Source organism: Diceros bicornis, chromosome 33 (assembly GCF_020826845.1).
Source record: "Diceros bicornis minor isolate mBicDic1 chromosome 33, mDicBic1.mat.cur, whole genome shotgun sequence".
NCBI classification, from domain to species: domain Eukaryota; kingdom Metazoa; phylum Chordata; class Mammalia; order Perissodactyla; family Rhinocerotidae; genus Diceros; species Diceros bicornis.
This window is the reverse complement of record NC_080772.1, coordinates 15810111-15829864: the sequence shown is the minus strand read 5'-3', so window position 1 is coordinate 15829864 and position 19754 is coordinate 15810111. Positions and strand designations below refer to the sequence as shown.

Below are 19754 nucleotides of genomic sequence, written 5' to 3'. Positions count from 1 at the left end.
CCCTTCTGCCCACGTTCCATGATCTAGAATTCAATTTCATGGGACACCTAACAGCAGGGAGGCTGGGAAATGCAGTCCCATTGTGTGCCCAGGAGAAGAACAAACAAATGGGTTTAGTGAACAGCTGGCCAGTCTCTGACACAAGCTTGTACACAGCTACTACAAAATTTGCTAAGGTGGTGTTTACAAGCTTTGCAGTTGACTGAACTGTATGTAGCAAAAAAGCTGTCCTTGATATGCCGTTAACTGTAATCTAGACTTTCTGTTCTTACAATCAAAGAGAGAGAGCAAGAGCGAACAAAAGAGAGAGGGAGAGAGAGGGGAGGGAGGGAGTGCCTGTTTCTTTCTATGAGAAAAAATGTGGACAACATTGAGAGGCTAGTTAGTTATAATTTAGAATTATTTTACTTTGTACCCCATATAACACAGAAGGAGAGACAAATACTGTTACTTCTCTCCTGCTTTATTTTCATGTTGGCATCCAAATGATGTGAATACTCCCAAATACCTCACTTAGATTCCAGTTTCAATATTGTTCTCAGAAAGAACACTAAATTATTTTTCTCTTAGTCAATAAAGTACTTAGTATAAAGCACATGAAGATGAGTGTTCCACGTATGCCTTTTATTATTGGTTACTAGTATGATATTTCTTCAAAGAAATTATAAAATCAGATTTCCATTAAATATTTGGTCTATGAATATAGCTCTTGAAAATATTATGTGCCACTTTGTTATCTAAAAGGAATAAACATCAGTTTTATTGTTTGGTTTTACTTTAAAATCCTTCTGTTTTATTGTCTGATTTTACTTAAAATGCTTCAGTGTAACAGTGGGAGTATAAGCTATTTACTAGGGATGGCCAGCTAACACGTTAAGGACTTAATGATAAACCATCACTCTAAAAGTAGCCAGGGCAAGTACTTCAAAATTTGTTACCTGTGCCTGAATCAGAAGTCTGCTTAATTTGCATAAAGATATTGGAGGTAATTTTTAATTGGTAAAATAGGTGTTGTCCAAGAGATGGGATTGCCTGGCAAAACTCAAAAGATGGAATTACTTGGAAAGCCAGAAGAGAACATTTTCAAGGAGGGAACAGTCAACAGTGACCAAAGCCATCAGTTATAATGAAGCTTGATAAGATCTAAGTGAATTTGACAATGAAGAGGTCATTGCTGGTCGTTGAGAGAGCATTATCAGTGAAAATATAGGACAGAAAGCCAGATAGCAGTGACTGACAATGAACAGGAGGTGAGAAAGTGAACACTGTAAGTCTGGACTACTTTGTAAAAAAGTCTGGATGTGGAGGGAAGAAGCATGAGAGACAAAGAAGCTAAATGCATACCAGGTGGGGAGTCAGAGTAATCTCTGTTTTCTTTTCTTTTTTTTAAATTATGTGACTTATTCATAAGGAGGAAAAAGGTCCAGTGGGAGGAAGAAACTGGGCAGGGAGAGGAGAGAACGAGAGAGAGAGATATAGATAGGGAGAGAGAGAGAGAATCACTACTGGAGAAGGTGCCTGGATGTGTGGGGGGATGCGCATAAAAGCCACAAAAGCCACAGGGCAGAATGAAGGCCTCTTTTTCCATGTCAGGAAGACGATAATTATGGATAAATATAGAGGGTTCTGATGAGAGAGAGATCCTAGGAGCTTGCGGGAACCCATGCCTACCACCTTTCATTTTCTTTGTGACAGAGTCTTAGTGGTAGAGTCTTACTGCTAAGTGTGTAGGGCAGAGGAGGAGAAGGGTGCCAAGAATCACATCACCCCTCTGGGCTTCATTTCCTCATTCCTAAAATGAGGGCAGGGACTCCAAAGTCTCTAAAATGAGGGTAGAGAGCTCTAAGACTGCAGTTTTAAGGGAACTGGAGAAGGCACTGACTAGGAATGAGTGAGGGAGAGGTGGCCCGCTCACAGACGACACTGTGAAGTTGCATCAGGCCAGTGGATGCAGGCACGTGCTTCTCTCCACCCATCAGTGGGCAGCTTAGGGACAGACATACAGAAATGAGGGATCAATGTACCTGCAGTGGGGCTGGCAGAACTAGCGCAGTGGGAGGATTGAGAAGGGTGGGGGTGGGGGTGGGATAAGATATTGAATTTAGAATTAAAATGGAAACACAGGGGAACCTGTGAGAATGCTGTCAGCTGCTCTTCCCCATGGGCTCCTAAATTTTCCCACTAACTAACCAGAATAAAACCATTGCAAAGGATCCACATAAAATCCTTACAGCCCATTTTTATCTCACTGTGCATTTAGGACGCTATGAGGGTGTGGATTTTTTTATGTTACTCTGCTCCCTCATAATCACATCTGGTTCCCAACTCCCTCCTCCTCCATTCTGTACCATCTGGATGGCGGATCCTTCATTCTTCCTTCTCTACTTAAGGACACGCTACACAGCTTGGGGCTGTTGGTAACGGTGAGAACCTGGGAGCTCCGATTTGTCTGAAGCAAGGATGTAGGGAGGGCTGATTACACCTCCCATAAGTGGGCAGGCATTTGTGTAGAGGGCTTTGGTTAGGGGTGAGGCTGATGTGTCACACTCCATTGACTATTGAACTGGAGCAGAGAGATCAGCATGTTTTGAAACAGCTGCTGATATTTGCCATTTGTAAATGAATGAAGAAGAAAATGTGATGCACTTGATTGCACCTTGACGTAACCCCACAGCCACAGTGGTTGGAGGGGCATCATCTATAGAGCTGCAATGTTAGAGTCCAGAGTGCTTTTGGGATCCTCTAAAAGGAGACACGATTTGTTAATGGGCACAGAGCTACATATTGGCAGAGTTAGGACTGCCTTCATTTAAATAATTACTAACATTCAGTTTCAAATTGAAACAGAGAAAATTAAAACCCCCTCTGGGGTGTAGGTATTCTCTGCTCGCTGGTGTCAACTTTTGGTCAGAACAGGCCACAATTAGTAGCCAATGAAAATTTCCAGGGAATGTAAGTGCACAAACCATTTATACCTTGCTGTGAATTAATCAGATTTTTTTCTGTAGTGTAGGAAATTTAAATTTTCATAAGGTGTGAGGAAAGAGATATGAGAAATAATGTAAAGACATGGGGGAATTTTCCCTACTATGTATTTTGTACAACAAATAGTCACTGATTTCCTATGATGTTCTAGATACTGGACCAGGTCTTGGGATCCTGGAGTGAGTAAGATGTGATTCCCCTCCTCTACAAGTACGGAATGCAGTTAACTAAAGAATGAGTTGAGCACAGGTTCAGAGACATACTCAGAGTACTGAGGCATGAGGAAGAGTTTGTCCTTGGGAAGAACGTTAAAGAACATTTGCTGACTGATTAGATGTGGGAGATGAAGGAAGAGTCAAGGAATACGCCCAAGTTTCTAGCTTGCGTGAGAGGTGATCATTCGTATAAATGGAGATAGAGAACAGAAAAGGAAGAACTTCCCCCCATCTCTGTCAATGGAAATCCCAACTATCCTTTGGAATCCATTTGTTTGGAAAGTTATTCATACAATAATCATTCATTATCTTTGTATGGAGTGTCCATTATGTCAGGAAATGGGCTAGGCACTGGGGATATTATGACTTTTAAAAATTAGAGTTGTGTTAAATGTTACCAAGAAAAAATACAGTGTGCAATGAAAGCATATAACAATATGTCACAGGTGCCATCATCTAGCCTGGGAAGAGTGAGAAGGAAATGGTCAGATTTGGGAAGAGATAGTTAAGCAAGATCTGAAGAATGTATATAAGTTAGTGAGTCAACGGAGGAAGGAACCTTCTCTGAGGAAGCTTGGTGGACTTAGGAAAACAGATGCGACTGGAGATGAGGAAGTGAGGAGAGTAGAAAATATGGCTGTGGATAGTCCCTAGTCAGGCTGAATTATTGGAGTCCTGGTTTGGTGAGATAGGCAATAGCTTGGGCTCTACTTCACTGAGAGTTTAGCACTGGCTTTGAGACCAGTTCTAGTAAAAGTGCTTTTCTCTCTTGCCCCCATAGAGAGTCCCCACTTGGCTCACTGGTTTGGATATATGGGTGTTTATGATATTCTTCTTGAGAGAGACTGTCTTGATAACCTACCCAAGGACTAGAATCCTGTCTCTGAACCATAGCACTGTAGCTAGGATCCTATTCTGTGCTGCCTAAGCTTCCTGTGTGTGGGCCGGCCAAGATCACCACCCTGCTGGTCCCGACTCTTTAATGTGGGTCTGTCCTCTTGGCCATATTTTGCAGTGAATTCACTCTGTGAGTGCATCTACCTTCCAAGTCCTTGTTCCCTCCACGATGTCCAGGAGTGGACAAACTCAAGCTCTTGCTCTGATGTGGGATAGTGGAGGTTTAATCCACCTCCTTATATCTTGACTTTCAACATTACAAAAACACTCATCCAATTATGTTAAAAAGATATAGGATCTCCATTTGCCAAACATAAATGTTTTTAAATGCATGAGGCATCTCATTAAATTCTAAACATAAGGGAGTATCATTTCATCAAATTTGAGAACCTTAGGGTTTTGAAATCCATTTTGAAAAATGAGTTGCTGGGCCAATGGAATTTATTTAACATTATAAATTCAACAAATATTTCCTTATTGGGTCCTATATGCAAGGCATTTTTCTAGGCTCTAGGGTTTAATCAGGTAACAAAATAAAGATCTTGCCCTCATAGATCTTCTATTCTAGTAGGAGGATTAGCTAGCAATTTTGTAGTAATTTGACAGAGTCATCTCAGCAAATTAGGAGAAATGCTTTAGGCTCCAAATCTAAGCTGTGGTGAGGATAGATACACGCAACTCACCAGATAGTTACCAAAAGAAATTTGTACCCTCTGAGAACCGGTAGATTTCTAATGGCTTATTGGACAAATACTGTGACTCCTTTGAAATGTAGACTGTGACTACAGGATCTTCCTTACTTGAGTCTCATGCATTTCTCCATCTTTGACTCTCACACAATTCTCCTTTCCCTCCACCCTCAAGTATCCATATATTGGATATATCCATGTTCTCAAATATCCATATGTTACAAGGCTCACAAGGCAAAAAAAAGGTTTTCTATTCTATTTCTATTTCTATCATTCATGATATTTTTATCATCTGTGGCTTTCACTCCTTCCCCTAGTGCCTGACTTTTGGATCACTCTGCTTCTTCAAGCCTTCTTCATACATTAGGAAGGGAGGAAGAAAACTTGGAAATTAACATTCAAACTAATCAGTTTCTCTTCCATTAACATCTCTAGTAAATTCTTAGGAGGAGATAAGGGTTATTTTTTTTCCAGTTGACATCATTACTGTGGTAATATCACCTTTTCCTCCTAAAAGGAACTCATGGGCAGACAGGCATACACACGAACACGAGCCTGCAGGAGCCTCAATGACAGTAGAAGTATGGTATGTTTTTCCAATGGTCATGCTTCCTTCCACTGAAATGTTCCCCAAAAGTATACTGGCAAGGGTCAAATGGTTGCACAAAGTGCTATTTTGAGTTTTTCAATGTAAAATATTGAACTCACATCTGAGGGGTTCATTTCCTTTTCAAAAACTACCGGTTAGGGTTTCCATATGTATACTTTTCTCCCACCATTCAATGTAGACAACCCAGACGGGCCTCTGTGAGCCCAAAGGGATGCCCCAGTTGCAACTGGCAACCTCATATCAGAAGGAGTAGTTCCAGCAACAGATCCTCTGAAAAAGTCTGGCAGTATTTATTCAACTTAATACCATTTTTCAGCATCTTTTGCCTCACCTCCACACTTCCCTGAATTAAAAACATTCTTTTTAGTAAATCTGACAAGATAGTAACAAGCCCACAAGTTCATTTTCAGCAGTAGATGATTCACAAACAAGATGTTGACAGGTTTTTATGATTACAGATTCCAAATATCCTGGTGCCACAAAAGTGTTCATAAAGAGTGATAGATATTATAAAAAAGAAATAAAAAATGAAACAAAGAGATATAAATAGGCTTTTTCATTAGAACGAATGATGGAAAGTATTGACCTCCCCTAAAGGCACTCTTCCTTTTGTGAGCTTTTTATTTCATTGTCTTTGACCTGCAATCACGATCTTTATAAGAAATAGTTAGCAAAAGAGGCTGAAAGGTAACTAAGAAGATGGGAGGTTGGAAATAAATGTTTCCTCGAGCATTTGTTACCCTTCAGAAATGTCCATCAGCTGAAATGTTTGTCCCATAGAACCACTTAAGCAGTGCAGAGGAGAGAAGCGGGTAGCGGTTATTAATTTTTAAGGCTGGCTGACAGCTTTCAGTCCAAGAAGAAGACTTAGCTTTGCATTTTGAATAATGCAGAGATTTTCATTAGTTAGAATAGGAATCGAAATGATAAATGATATATTATTTGCCAAAATACTGTGACATTACAGAATATATTTGCAGTTACCTTTCAGAATAAGCTTTCCAGAAGTATACTTAGACAAATTGGAAAGCTATCAGTATTGTTTTCTTATTTTGTGTTTAAATTTTGGAAAAACAATTCAAAGGACATGTCTTCTTATCTGTGGGTTGGTAATGTCATATCCAAAGGGCAGTTCATTAAAAGCTAAGTGTTGGCACAAATTGCACTAGTCCATGAGATCATTGCAATTGGTTTCAGACATTTCTTTTTGCTCCCATTTGCCTTCTGAAGACTGGGACAATTTAATTACAACTGCACTTTCAATTCCTACTTCTTTCAATAAAAAATGTAAAATTACTTGCGCTGGAGAACTACCAGACTAAAAGGTTTGTGATTGCTTTTCACTGTCATCTCTCTTCCAGCAGATTATGATGTCAAGTTGGTCTAGGGCATATCTACTTTGTTTTGAGCAGCCAAGACTCTTTCTGACTCTAAGTATTATTTGAATTGATGGTGACACAACTACTATATCCAGATGCCTCTCGGTAACTTAACGTATGGCCTTAATAACAAACACTAGAATTAAACCATTAATAAAACAGGCTGTTAGCAGCTGCTTCAATCCCAATTGATGGACATTAAAATAGCTGATTCAGAGATTTCTATAGAGACACTTAAGTTAATTAAAGACACCAAAGTCAATGGAACCACAATATCTGCCAGTAGCAATACAATCTGTATACACTGACTTAATTCCTCTAAAAGAAGGCAGCTAGAAGGTCAAAAAATGTTTACGCAATCTAGATGAGTCTTTTATTTTGCATGTCATTTTCCATTTCCCAGTTTTGCTTAAAATCACGAGCCTCAAAGAAAAGTCCTTTCTATATTCTATTAGATAAAAGAAGACTATTGATTAATCTGCTTTTTCTCACACAATAAGGTAGGAAGGAGCATTAGCATCCTTTGGGAGCCTCCAACCAGTTCAGTGAGGAGAAAAGGAAAGAGGATGCTTTCGGTACCTACTCAAAAGTACCATAAGGGATTCAGCTGAAATTTATCATTCAATGTATTAATTTTTTGAAGTATTTAATCAGCCTCATTTCTAATAATTTCCTTTAAGTCCCAGTTCCAGTTAAAATCGTTCATGCTTAACCAGTGGTTTTTGGCTGTGCAGCCTGTCTTGGTTGTGAGCAGGAAGCACGCTGCTGACTTTCTGTACATCAACTTTGTCAGATTGGAGAACTACTAATGGAACTCTTGAAAGTGTACTTCGTGAAGTTAACCTCATAGTGGGAAGTGTTGTCATTACAACTGCACTTTTGAAATGTCAGAAACTTTCTGACTCATCTAGCATTTAAAAAAAATACCCCCAGGCAAGCATAAAAGATATGATGCAGTGTGTTTGTACATTTTCACTGCCTCAGGAGTTTAATCTCAGGGTCTAACATTTCTTCCATTTGGTCAAATAAATTGAGATGAGAGCTCATTGTCAGCTGGATTCCAGTTCATATCTCATGCACTGCATCTATTTAGTGGGAAGCATTCATCAGACCCTTCTGGAGTTCTGTTCTAGAAAGAAGCTATAATGCTTAGCTAGACATTTACCCTTATTTTGTTAAAGAGTCAAATTTAAAACTCAGACAGTAAATGCAATGACGTAAACAAACCTCCAGGATGGTTGGGTGTGATTTATCTATAATAATTTAATTTTTTAATAAATTAAAGTTTCTTTGATATTTCATGAGCCCATAACAGAGTTGTGCCAAGAAGTACCTTATACATTAGCAGGCACTCAATAAACGCCAGTTGTTGACCTATGTTGCTAAATCTCTACCCATATAACTTCAGGTCACCTATGTCTTTTTTTCCAAGTGTTCTGCTAAATTGTGACTACTTAGCTTTCTGGCATCCATTGATTCATTTTCAGCGTCTCTTGTTTTTTGTTTTTGGCTTTTTTATTTGCATCTCACCTTGAAGGTTGTCATTTTTAGTTTTCTTAGAGCATTTCATATAGTTTATATACATATAGATCTTGCTATAATGTATTGTTGTATTGATGTTATTGCTATTAGTCAGATTTCAAAATTCTGCAGCCAGCATACTTATAATTGATAAAAGTATGTGATGGCTAAAACAATGCCTATTCTTCTATTCAGCATAATATTGAGGTCTCTGATGAAGAATTATTAAGACACGATACGACAGCAATCAGTAGGCATCCATGTCTCTGGGCATCCTCCCACCCAACTTGAATTCAGAGTTTCAATATTAAGTGCCATCTTATTTGTGTGCAGTTTAGTTTGTAAACGTTTGATTGTGACTTTACTGTGCCAAGTTCAATCGTTTTAAATTCCAAATATGAAAGATTTTATAGCCCTGCAATGATTAGTTTTGGAAGCTATATCTCATCCCAAATAAACCCACAGGTAGATGCAGCAGTACTTACACGTGTCCTCCTCTTCCATGAAAACACTGATCACATAACAGGCACACACAAAACCAACCAACTGCAAAGGAGAAAAAAAACGTACGTTAAGAATCGACGCTAAATGTCCATAATTGAAGAGCCTAGATAATCCAACAGACATAAAGAATATATCATAGTAATGTCTATGAAATTGTAATAGAAAAAACCTTGTTTTAAATAATAGCTGTGGTTTTAAAGAGGCTTTTCATTTCTACTTAGCTTTAATAGTTTTCTAAAAAAAAATATATAGGAATGGGAAAAAAATCAATTTCTAGATATTTCACTTAGATTTTGATTTGGGATTTAGAGTTCTTATATTTTAAAATCACAACAGATTATTGAGAACATATATTTTTAAGTTTTCACAATCTATAGAGCAATTTGTAACAGCACTCGTTACTACAACTATTTTAATGTTTAATAGCCACAGCAGGAATCGAAACATGTTAATTATAAATTAAATACCAATCATTTACTTAATTATTTAAAATGCTCAGAGAATGTAAGTTCTATTTAAATACTAAATTGTTTTGTTAACTATATCATAATAAAATGCATAAACATTCGGGTCATTAGTCATAAAATAAAATAAGAGATCATTTATACTTTGGATACTACTGTTAAAAAAATAAATGTAGCTGCTAGACTCTAGGCTTTCTAGCTTTTCATATTGTTTTCTGCCCTTATTATACTGAGAAGATGATTTCTCCTCTATGGAGCCGGAGACACTGCAATTCCTGGAGGACAAAATTGTCAATGAATCTAGTCTATTCTAAAAGTACTCTGATAAGTACTTCGATGAAAAATAGATACCTCAATAGCTGTTATGCAGTCTATCTTCTTACCTTTCTCTCCATTATTAAAGTCTGTCCCCCTGCCTCCTTATAAAATAACATTTGGGAAGGAAACTCTTTTGATAGTTCCAGTGTCAAAGGCTGAAGTTGCCAACGCAGAGAACAATATGCCTGGTGTTTGTGATTGCCCATGTCGATTGGAAGCCTAAACTCTGAACTCATAATCCACCTCCAGACTATTGAGACTAAGGCTTAGAAGTCCTTGAGAAAGTGAGAGGTCCTGGGGTGAGAAGGTCTTATAGAGAGAGAGCTGCCAGAGGGCTAAAGTCTCCTCTCCCCCACGGGGAGCCTCTCCTCATCTCAAATCAAATGAGGGCATAGTTCAGGGAACCACTTGAGGAGCTTGACATGTTTCTTGTAATTTGGGGAACACAAGGGCTTGGCGCCTGACTCACACTTGGAAAAGTCAAAAGGCAAGGGGCTGAGGCTAAAGGGGCTTTTGGTGGCAGAATGTGAAGAGATGGCTAGGTAGGCATGGAAGGACAAGGATGTCTATGTGTGCCCTTAGCCTAGAAGATAAGGCCTTCTGAAAAGAGCTAGCTGTGCCCTTCTAGAGTAGGACCCCCACCCAAGAAGACTTGCTGCCAGGGGCAGGTGACCTCAGAAGAACTATGCTGGCACTTGGCATGGAAGAGCTGAGTAGGATTGTTAAGTGGCCAGCCAGAGAGGCTGATCATCCAGAGAAGCAGGTAAAGATGCTAAAGGAGGGATGGGGTGGGTTTCTGAAGAACCCACAAAAGCACCCCACAAAAGGAAGTATCTGCATTTGGGATCTGTTATACCCACAGAGTACTTCCTGCTAGATTACAACTGAACCAGCCACATAAGACCTTGTTCTTTATCTCTTCTCCCCTGATTTGTCCTTCTACCTCATCCCTGGAATCATCCCAAAGAGCAGCTAGTGAGTGCAGAGAGAAGCGGAGTGAGAAGAGGAGAAAGCAGCTATGGGTCCCTTCTTCACTGCAGATCTGCATGTTGAAATCAGGCCCAAGCTGAGGGAGAGAGTCTTTAAGTGGATGAGAGTTTGCACTGGCTTGCACTGGGCTTTTTAATATCTATAAGCGGCCAAAAGAGCTACAAGTTCTGCCTGAAATGTGATCCAAACGATGAGATAGACTGAGGCCATAGAGTGTACTTGAATGGACAGTGGGAGAAAGAATAAAATTGCCTTTTGATTGTGTTCTACCAAGTCCAGTTCATTTAATAAACTATTCGCATACAGAAGAAAGAAATGGGCTATGATCCCATAACTAAGAACTTCCTAATGGATTTTCTTCTAGTCCTTTTTCTTGTAGTTGCTATATGCCATAGTTATACTCTTATGACCCAAGTCAATACTTTTCATAAGCTTAATTATTAATAACTGCATAAATTTGCCTAACAAACAACTGAAATGCATTTAAGCAATCTATTATTGAAAGTTGTTTTCAAAGTTGTCATATTATAAATTCCTTTATTAATATTCATGCTTTTCTTATATTTTGGATGATCTGATTCCCAGAAGTGCCGTAAGTATTTACATGCCTTTTTCATACATTTTAAAATTGCTCTTCAAAAGATTTGTATCATCTTTTATCCTACTACAGCAGTGAATGACAATGCTTGCTTTATCATATCCTTAGTAGCATAGGACTTTTCATTTAAAAAATACATGCCAATATAATAGACAAAATGACATCTCCTCATTTATTTAATTTGAAATGGTTTTATTTCATCTGAAACATTTTCATGTTTTATTAGCCATTTATATTTTTTATTTTCTGAATTATCTGCAGAAGTCTTTTGCCCATTTGTTAATTTAATGTTGTTTTCATTAATTTGTGTGAGGTCTTATGGAGTACAAATAATAAGCCTTTGCTCTATTTGTTACAATTTTTTTTCTTTATGTCAGCAAGTGATAGTGGTGGCTTCATAACTGTAGTGGCTTCATAATTCATTGTCTTAGTAATCCATACATTGGAAAGCATCTTCCAACAAATAACTTTCCAGTTTCTTGACGAGCTCTCCCTTAGCAATATGTACATATGTATGTGTGAGTAAATTGAGAACTATCTGGTATTAATTTTCTATCGCTGCTGTAACAAATTACTACAAAGGTAGTGGATTAAAATAATGCAAATTTATTATTTTATAGTTCTGGAGGTCAGAAGTCCGAAATGGGTCTCTTTGGGCTAAAATCAAGGTGTCAGCATGGCTGCATTCCTTCTGGAAAATTTGTTTCCTTGCCTTTTTCAGCTTCTAGAAATGAGTGCATTCCTTGACTTGTGACCCCATTTTCCCATCTTCCAGGCCAGCAGTCCACAGGCGGCCGTGACTCTGGTTCTCCCTCTTCTGCCATCTTGTTCCACTTTTAGGGACCCTTGTGATTACATCGGACCCACTTGAATAATCCAGCATAATCTCGTCAATTTAAGGTCATCTGATTAGCAACTTTAATTCCATCTGCAACCTTAATTCATTTCCCTCTGGAAATTAGGGCATGGGCATCTTTGGGGGACCATTATTCTGCCTATCACATCTGTGTACTTGTGTTTTAGGTTCTCAGTAGGCTTGCTGCACAAGTTAGGCCACAGTAGAGAAGGAGAAGTGACATTGAGGAAATGACAGGTTTTAATGTATGCGGTACAATCATAGCATACTAATTTAAAAAAAGTGACTTGAAAGGAAACTTTGAGAATTCGTGTTGCATATCAATCCATTCCTCTCAGGAAATGCCATCTTTTGATATTGGGGAGAAAACTACTATCATTAATTTGGTGTTTGTAAAGCTAGTCCATATTTTTACACTTTTACTATAAATATGTATCTACGAGCAGAACATAATTATTTTAAGCAGCACTTATTTCAAATAGTTTCCTTGACAATTTAAATTTTGTGGGTATTGTCTTTTCAATTCGATTAAATCATCATTGCTTTTATTTCATATTGTAAATGACAGAGAGCTTATACTAGGAGGAAGCTACATGTCAGCTCTGCCATTTAAAAAGTTTTTTCCATGCATGTGTTCATAATTGGTTTTATCTTCAATCCACGGATTCTTGCAGGAAAAAGTTTGAAGCCATATAACCATCTTGTGAGCATTAGTTTTCTTAAAAACAGGCAATGTAATCTGTAAATGTACTTACCCCAGCACACAGAGATTATAATTATTCCCAGTACACTCAATATGCATGTCACCATTAATTCCATCACACATTGGAGCTCCTGCTCCCCCACGGGATGTTGCTAGTACCTTGGTAACACATGCGACTTTCTGACATGTAGTCTTAGCGAGGCCACACTGTTAAATCACATGTGAGACGTTGTTAAAGGCCAATTTTTCTTAGGTTTTTAGATAAAAATAAATAGAAATAGAAGTAATATTTTCTTCCCACGCTCCCATGGATTATTTTGTTCACTCATTTCAATACATATGTTCTACTTTGGATTATTTTATGTACCTCTTTGGATGAATATGCCCTACTCTGGAGAACTTACTTTGAAGATGACACTTTTGCTTAAAAAACAGTTCAGTGAGTTCAGGTGACAGGAGTTCTAGTGACATAAACATAGATCAGATTTCTTTTGAACCCTAAAGAGCTAGACCAAGTGACAGCCAAACCCAGATCAAGCGTCTCCTCCTATCCAGTGTGACCAAGACGACTGATAGTTTGGTTTTCCTCCAGCCTCACTGCAAGAAAAAGGCTAGTAGCAGAATGGATGAATCATATTATAACTGAAAAATTTCTGAACTAGTTTTGTTACTTTGCTTAAAGACAGAAATTTAGATGCTACATTGCGTATTTTATCTTGGAAGTCAATTATTGAATAGTTAGCCCATAGTTGCTTGATAATTTTTGTATTCCAATAATTTTTCCTCCACAGCAAGCTCAGGTAACAAATCTTGCAAATCATTATTTTTCATCTATATAGATGATAAATAAAAATGTTTTGATTGAGTGTTATAGGTTGTATTTAGTGTAAAGCTAAGCCCTTCTTGATAGCTGAATACTACAAAGAATATTATTTTTCTACTTTCCTAATAGACTATACTTCTTTAGAAAAAATATGACACTCTACCTACACCTTTATGTTGATTTAAAGTAAGATAAATTATTATTTTGTATTCATTGATATATTTTGAGATGACAATGATGTCTAAAGTTTATATTGGCATACTATTAGCCTCTTTGACAGGGAACATACTTTAGTGTCTTCTAACATTAGCTCATTCAATTTGGCATGCTGGGTCCATCTGCATTTACTGTTTGGTTCATTGGCATTTACTGGAAGAAAGGCCAGAGGATTGATGAGAGGGCCCACTGAGAGCAAACTCAGTGAACTCAATGCTGAAGCATTGTTCTCACATATTAATATGTAGAGCTAATTTGATGGGGTTGAAAAAAAATCCCATCTTTATAGAGAAATTTTGACCAAAAACTAAGTCTACCCCACCCACCTTTGGTTTGCCTTCCAGTTATTATAAGAGGCCTGGAAAATATTAACTGTTAATGGCTGAACCATAAATTGCTTTGTTACATATTTACACATTTAAAGGTACAAATCTAAGTACCCTCTAAGGAATCTTTATAATATAAAATAAAACTTTGTTTTCTGCAGGAAACTTTTTAATGATTCTAATGCAAGTTCCCTTCCAGGCTAAACAGAAAGGCACTGACCAGATGACTAACACTGAAAAATAAATGCAAGTTTTATAGTCCTGATTTCGTCATTTGTGTAGGTGCAGTTGAAATTTAGGGAGAGGTTTGGAGTTAGGACAAAACATTGAGAAAATTAGACGGAAGGCATAGGAAGATGATCATAGATGTACTTTTTTTTTTTTACAGTCAGAATAATACCTTATTGAAAATCTGAAAATCTGCTCTTTTGCTTTAAGTCTTGCAAAACTAGTGGTAAGTCAAAGATTTGTTCACTCTCCTCTGAGTATGTGTGATTATGTATCTGTATAGGTTAGCATCTGTGTCTACATACGCTTTTGCTTTTGATAGTCATTTTAGCCCCATTTTAATTAATATATAAAGTTTTATTATTCTAACATTGCTAAAACCTGAATTAAATATTTCTTGAGAATAACAGAGTCTTCTCTCAATCCTTCCTCCCTTTTCGCCTCCCTTAAGTCTGCTCCTCAACCTCTATTAATGCTAGGTCTTTAGAGACCACCAGCATTCATACTCTTTGAGAACCTAGAAATGAATGCTGGGTCTTAACGCCCTCTGACCTATATACCCTCTAGCTGAGGAGCTTCTCTGGAGAGGTGTGTGTAAGGGGAGGTCTTAGCAGATCCTCTTCTGAGTTGTGAATTTTGGATTGTAGATATCTCTTCTTGAGGCTCAGGTGCTATGACATTGCTCTCTTCTGGAAACTCAGAGACCTGAAGCTGAAGACCTTGGCTCTCAGGGTAGTCAGCTGAGATTAGCTTAATGTTCTCTCTCTCTTTTTTTTTTTTGGTGAGGAAGGTTGGCCCTGAGCTAACACCTGTTGCCAATCTTCCTCTATTTTGTATGTGGGTCACTGCCACAGTATGCTTGATGAATGGTGTAGGTCTGTGCCTGGGATCCGAACCTGCGAACCCAGGCCGCCCAGACAGAGTGTGCCAGACTTAACCACTATGCCACCAGGCTGGTCCCTTGTTCTCCTTTTTGTCTTCTGTCTTCTTTGCCTTGCCAGACTCAAAAAATCCTGAAAGATCGTCAAGGTAGGGGAAGTACAAAGTTCTTCTGGTTTCAGACTGTCATTTTTTCCTTTTTTCTGGTTTCAGGACTTCTTACTGGTTTCTCTGGTGGCTGTGGATCAGGAGAAGCCTCTAAGGAGGCCCTAAGACTTGGAGTCCCAGCCTGTGAGAAGGCCCGGGGGTTGGTGGGTGAACCCTGATCAAAGGCCATAGGGCAGGAGGGTATGTTCACGGAGGAGGGCCTGGAGCTGGGAGTGGCCTGGGTGGAGGAGGCCTATTAGGGGGTACTGAGGGCCTCTGGATAGAAGCTCTCTTCTTTGGTTGTTCAGATCTTGAGGTGCAGGTTTGGAGAACTACTTCTGGGAGAGATGAAGCCTGCTCTCAAGGGATCGTTGCTCTGCCTGGTGACGGAGCTGGGAAGCAAGAGAGGACTCCTTCCTGGGACTCACCACCCTCAATGATGGGAGAGGGCTGGGCCTGGGTTGGGGCATTGCAGGGTGGCAGAAGTTCTTCCTCCTCAGAGGAGCTTGCTTCAGCCTCTTCCTCCTCTATTTCCTTATCTTTTAAGGGCTCCTCTTTGATCTCAGAGTGGTCTTTTCCCTGGACTGGATCAGGTTCTAGCTCTTCTTCACTTGCCCAGATGGATTACCTCTCACTCTGGTAGGTGAAGTAAGAGGCCTGGAGACCACAGATGTTCAAACTGGGGGAGCGATGACTAAGAGCATCTGCTGCACCTTGATAGTCCCTTCACCACAAAGACATTGTTGGAATGTTGCTTCTCCAATTTGCTCGTCACCTCATAGAGATTGCTCATCTCCCTGTATGTCATCCCTCAAGTTGAAAATGTTTTGGAAGATGGCCACATAACAGCCAATAGGACTATTACAAAGAATAGGCAGCTCCTCTAGTAGTTCCTGGTTCAGATCTTCAAACACAATCTCGGCTTTGTTGAAGTCTTCCTCCACTTTGGCAGTATTGGCTTCGTCTTTCTTCTTGGCATTCTGCACTGCTTCCAGGTGGTGCTGGGCACTGTCATAGTCCACAAGTTTTCAACACCATTTGGCGATTCTTTCCTTAGTATCGCTGAACTGGGCTACATAGTATTCCTTGGTCCTCAAAGCCTAGTCAGCTAGTTTCTTTTTATAGTCTTCCCAAAGAAGATCATTATTCCCTATGATGGCCTTCAACTCCTCATGACTGTACCACTCGTTACTGTAGATCTTCTACAGGTAGAACATTCCTCGCATCACTTTCACTGCACTAAGAAATCTCTTCAGGTCCTTGTATAGCTTGTAGCCTTATGCTGGATTACTGGTTTAATATAAAAGGATATAACTCAGGAATGGCCAGATGGAAGAGATCCACGGGGCTAGGTATGGGGAAGGGGCGCAGAGCGTCCTTGCCCTCTCCGAGCACGCCACTCTCCCCGAATCTTGAAGTGTTCACCAACCTGGAAGCTATCGTAGCTTTTCTTTTATAAAGGCAAAAGAGAGCAACCTCATTTGAATAATTTTTTCAGAAATATGTTTTTACCTACTTTTCTTAATCTTGGATTTTCTCCTTGTAGTTTCAGAGCCTCGTATTATGCTAAAAACATTCGGTTATCTGTGTTTTCTAACAAGATTCTATGTCTATGTACTGAAGAGAACTGGTCAACATATTTATCCTTTTCCAAATGAGTCTTTTGACTGACAGAAAGTAGGATCAGGTTTTTAGTTATAGTGGCAGCACACTATCCTTCCCTATTCAGTTAATTTCTTTTTTTTAACTAATGAAACTTTAGAACACTCAATTTTAAAAGAACAGAGCAATGTTTAACAACAGAAAATTTGTCAGATCCAATTGTTCACTAATGGGCCTTAATAATATCTTGATAGAAGACAAGAAAGGAATTTTGACTAGGTAATTGAAATATACAATACCATTAGTTGAAAACAGTAAGATAAAGACATGCCATACCAGAAATATTAGATCATCCTCCAGGCCCTTAAACAGAATTTGCCAGCCATAATCTCAATATTACAGCAAATGAATTAATTAAAATATATCCTTTTACTTTTGCTTTATTGATGGGCATACTAATAAAATATTTATTCCAAAAATTACTTTTGCTATTGTGATTAACCAAACTGCCATTTAATTAATAATGTTATTCTCATGAGAACCTGTCTAGACATCTTGTTAATCACCAATTTGTAGATGGCTGACTGTTGAGTAGTTCTTGGTTTCCCAGAATATGAGTGGAAATAGTCCCTGTGGCATTCTGCTGATCTCCAAGAAATGGAATAAAATGCATTCTTGCCAATAGCAAAGAAACACAAAGTAAATAACATTAGGATAATAATCCTGATTACTTCTGCTTTTAATAAAGCTTTGAAAGAGTTATTCATTTTAAAGACACCTTTATTCTCTTCCATGAAAGCCATCCATCTCCATAACATTTAAATGATTTTCTCCTCTGTATTATAAATTCTGACTGCATAAATTCTATTTTTTTTGATATATTAAATGAATGCAAATGACATAAGGCTAGATTCCAACCACTTTTTGTGTAAAGGATTGACTAGTTTTTGCAAGTAGGATGTGTATAGGAGACTGATTTGTTTTGGCCTGCAGGCCTTGTATAAGGATTGACAGGATTAAGTTTCACACACGCAGACACTGGGATGTCAACAATTTGCTATGTGTCCTACTAGTTGTGGATCTTAGTAAGAATGAATCAAAGCCATGAGTCATCTCTAAAAGCATGAGTGTCTTAAGGGATCACTTTTAGGTGAAATAGATGGATAGGAAAAGCTCATTGAAGGCACTTAGAGAGGAGAGCTTGCACAAGCCTAGCCTCAGGGTGAGAGGATTTGTGAGTTTGAGGTAAGCCTAAAGGATCCTTGAGCAAAAATGTCTCCCCAACTGCTTTCCTAAATTTTCCAGTGTTCACACCAACATTTAAGCCTTAAATCTTAAGCGAATCCTTACGGAATGACAGAAGTTTATTTAACACCTGGTTCTAAAATGCTCTTTGTTAGTGGATTTTTCCTTAAGTCCTAAATGGCTCTATTAAAGTCATGGCCAAACTGCCTGTGGGAAGCAGACAGTGGCTGACACACTTTGCTCTGTGCAGAGCCTTCTCCCTATGAAAGGCATTAAGTTGAACACCTGTGAGTAGAAAGCTTCTCTGTGTAATTTATTTGGGTTAAGGTGTTGAGTTACTTATAAAAGAAAGCATAGCTACCTAATGTCAAGAACGGTGCAGGGTTTGGGGTTTTATTCTACTTATAAGCTAACAAGTTAGCCTGTTACCGTTTCATGGATGTTGAGTCAGGGACAAAGGACTTTATTACTCACAGCACAGCAGCCAGCATAAACTTCATATCTCTTTGCTGCATTCCCCTTGCCCCTTGGGCCATGATTGACCCTGCACACATGTGGGTTGTGTTATAAGAGGAACATGGAGCTACTGTTATAGCAAGGCGAAGCAAGCCTACTCTTTGTCGGGAGCAGGATGGGGGAAAAGTTACCTCGTTCCTAAAGGTTGTTTGCTGAAAAAGCAACCCTGAGAAATTGCTCAGGTATAGAGCAATGAAAAATTTGGAGGTCATCAGTGTATCTATGGATGGTATTTGAAGCTATGACTGGATTAGATCACTAAGGAAGTGAGTAAAGTCAGAGAAGGGGTCCAAGAATGAAGTTCTGGAACATTATGACATCTAGGGGTGGCGGAGAAGTCAAGAAACCAGCAAAAGAGATTGAAAAGGCTGACCAGAGAGGTAGAGTGATACAAGAAAGCGAGGGTAGTCAGCTGTGTCAAAGCCTCTGATGGTCAACGACAATGAGCCACATGGAGGACATGGGTGACCTTGGTGGGAGTTGTTTTGGTGGATGGTGGTGCAAAAATCTGATCAGAATAGGTTAAAGAGAAAATAGGATGTCAACAGTTGTATCAAGGAGTTTTGCCAACAAAAAAGGGATAGTAGCTGAAGAAAGACGTGGGGTCAATGAGGTTTTTTGTTTTAGTTTTTTTTTAGGTGGGTATTACTACAACATGTTTGTATTCCAATGGGAAGAATCTCTTCCCTAAATCATGATTCACAATTTGGGGTAATGGAGAACAAAGGTTAGTTTGCCAGTCCAAGCACACGATTACTTTTTATCTGTTTCTAAGCCCTCTATAATCCTGCCTCCACCTGGCTTTCAAGGCTTATCCTCCACTATTCTCTGCCGTGAGCCTGTGCTCCAATTCCCTGAACACACCCCATTCTTTGCTTGCCCAGGACCCCTAACCCGTTCTCACATCTCTGCTTGCCCAAGTCCTCTCAGCCTTTCAGCCCTCTTGCTAATGTCACTTTCTCTGATCTCTCCAGTGTATAGACCTCTAGTCTGAACTGTCTCAGCACTTTGTTCTCACATCTCTAATGACAGTTCCCAGTACT

The 19754-nt window shown here is 39.0% G+C and overlaps 1 protein-coding gene and 1 pseudogene across 3 annotated transcripts in view; both read right to left on the bottom strand.

Annotated features, from left to right (window-relative positions):
• The window catches only part of NKAIN3 (sodium/potassium transporting ATPase interacting 3), a 605922-nt gene that overhangs the window by 24815 nt on the left and 561353 nt on the right, over nucleotides 1-19754 (bottom strand). For all 3 annotated transcript variants that reach the window (XM_058528768.1, XM_058528770.1, XM_058528769.1), the window contains exon 5: nucleotides 8782-8842. In XM_058528768.1, the coding sequence (XP_058384751.1) occupies nucleotides 8782-8842 (61 nt within the window). The remainder of the gene's footprint in view (nucleotides 1-8781; nucleotides 8843-19754) is intronic.
• Nucleotides 14875-19754, bottom strand: part of LOC131396603 (bridging integrator 2-like) — a 66250-nt pseudogene continuing 61370 nt past the window's right edge.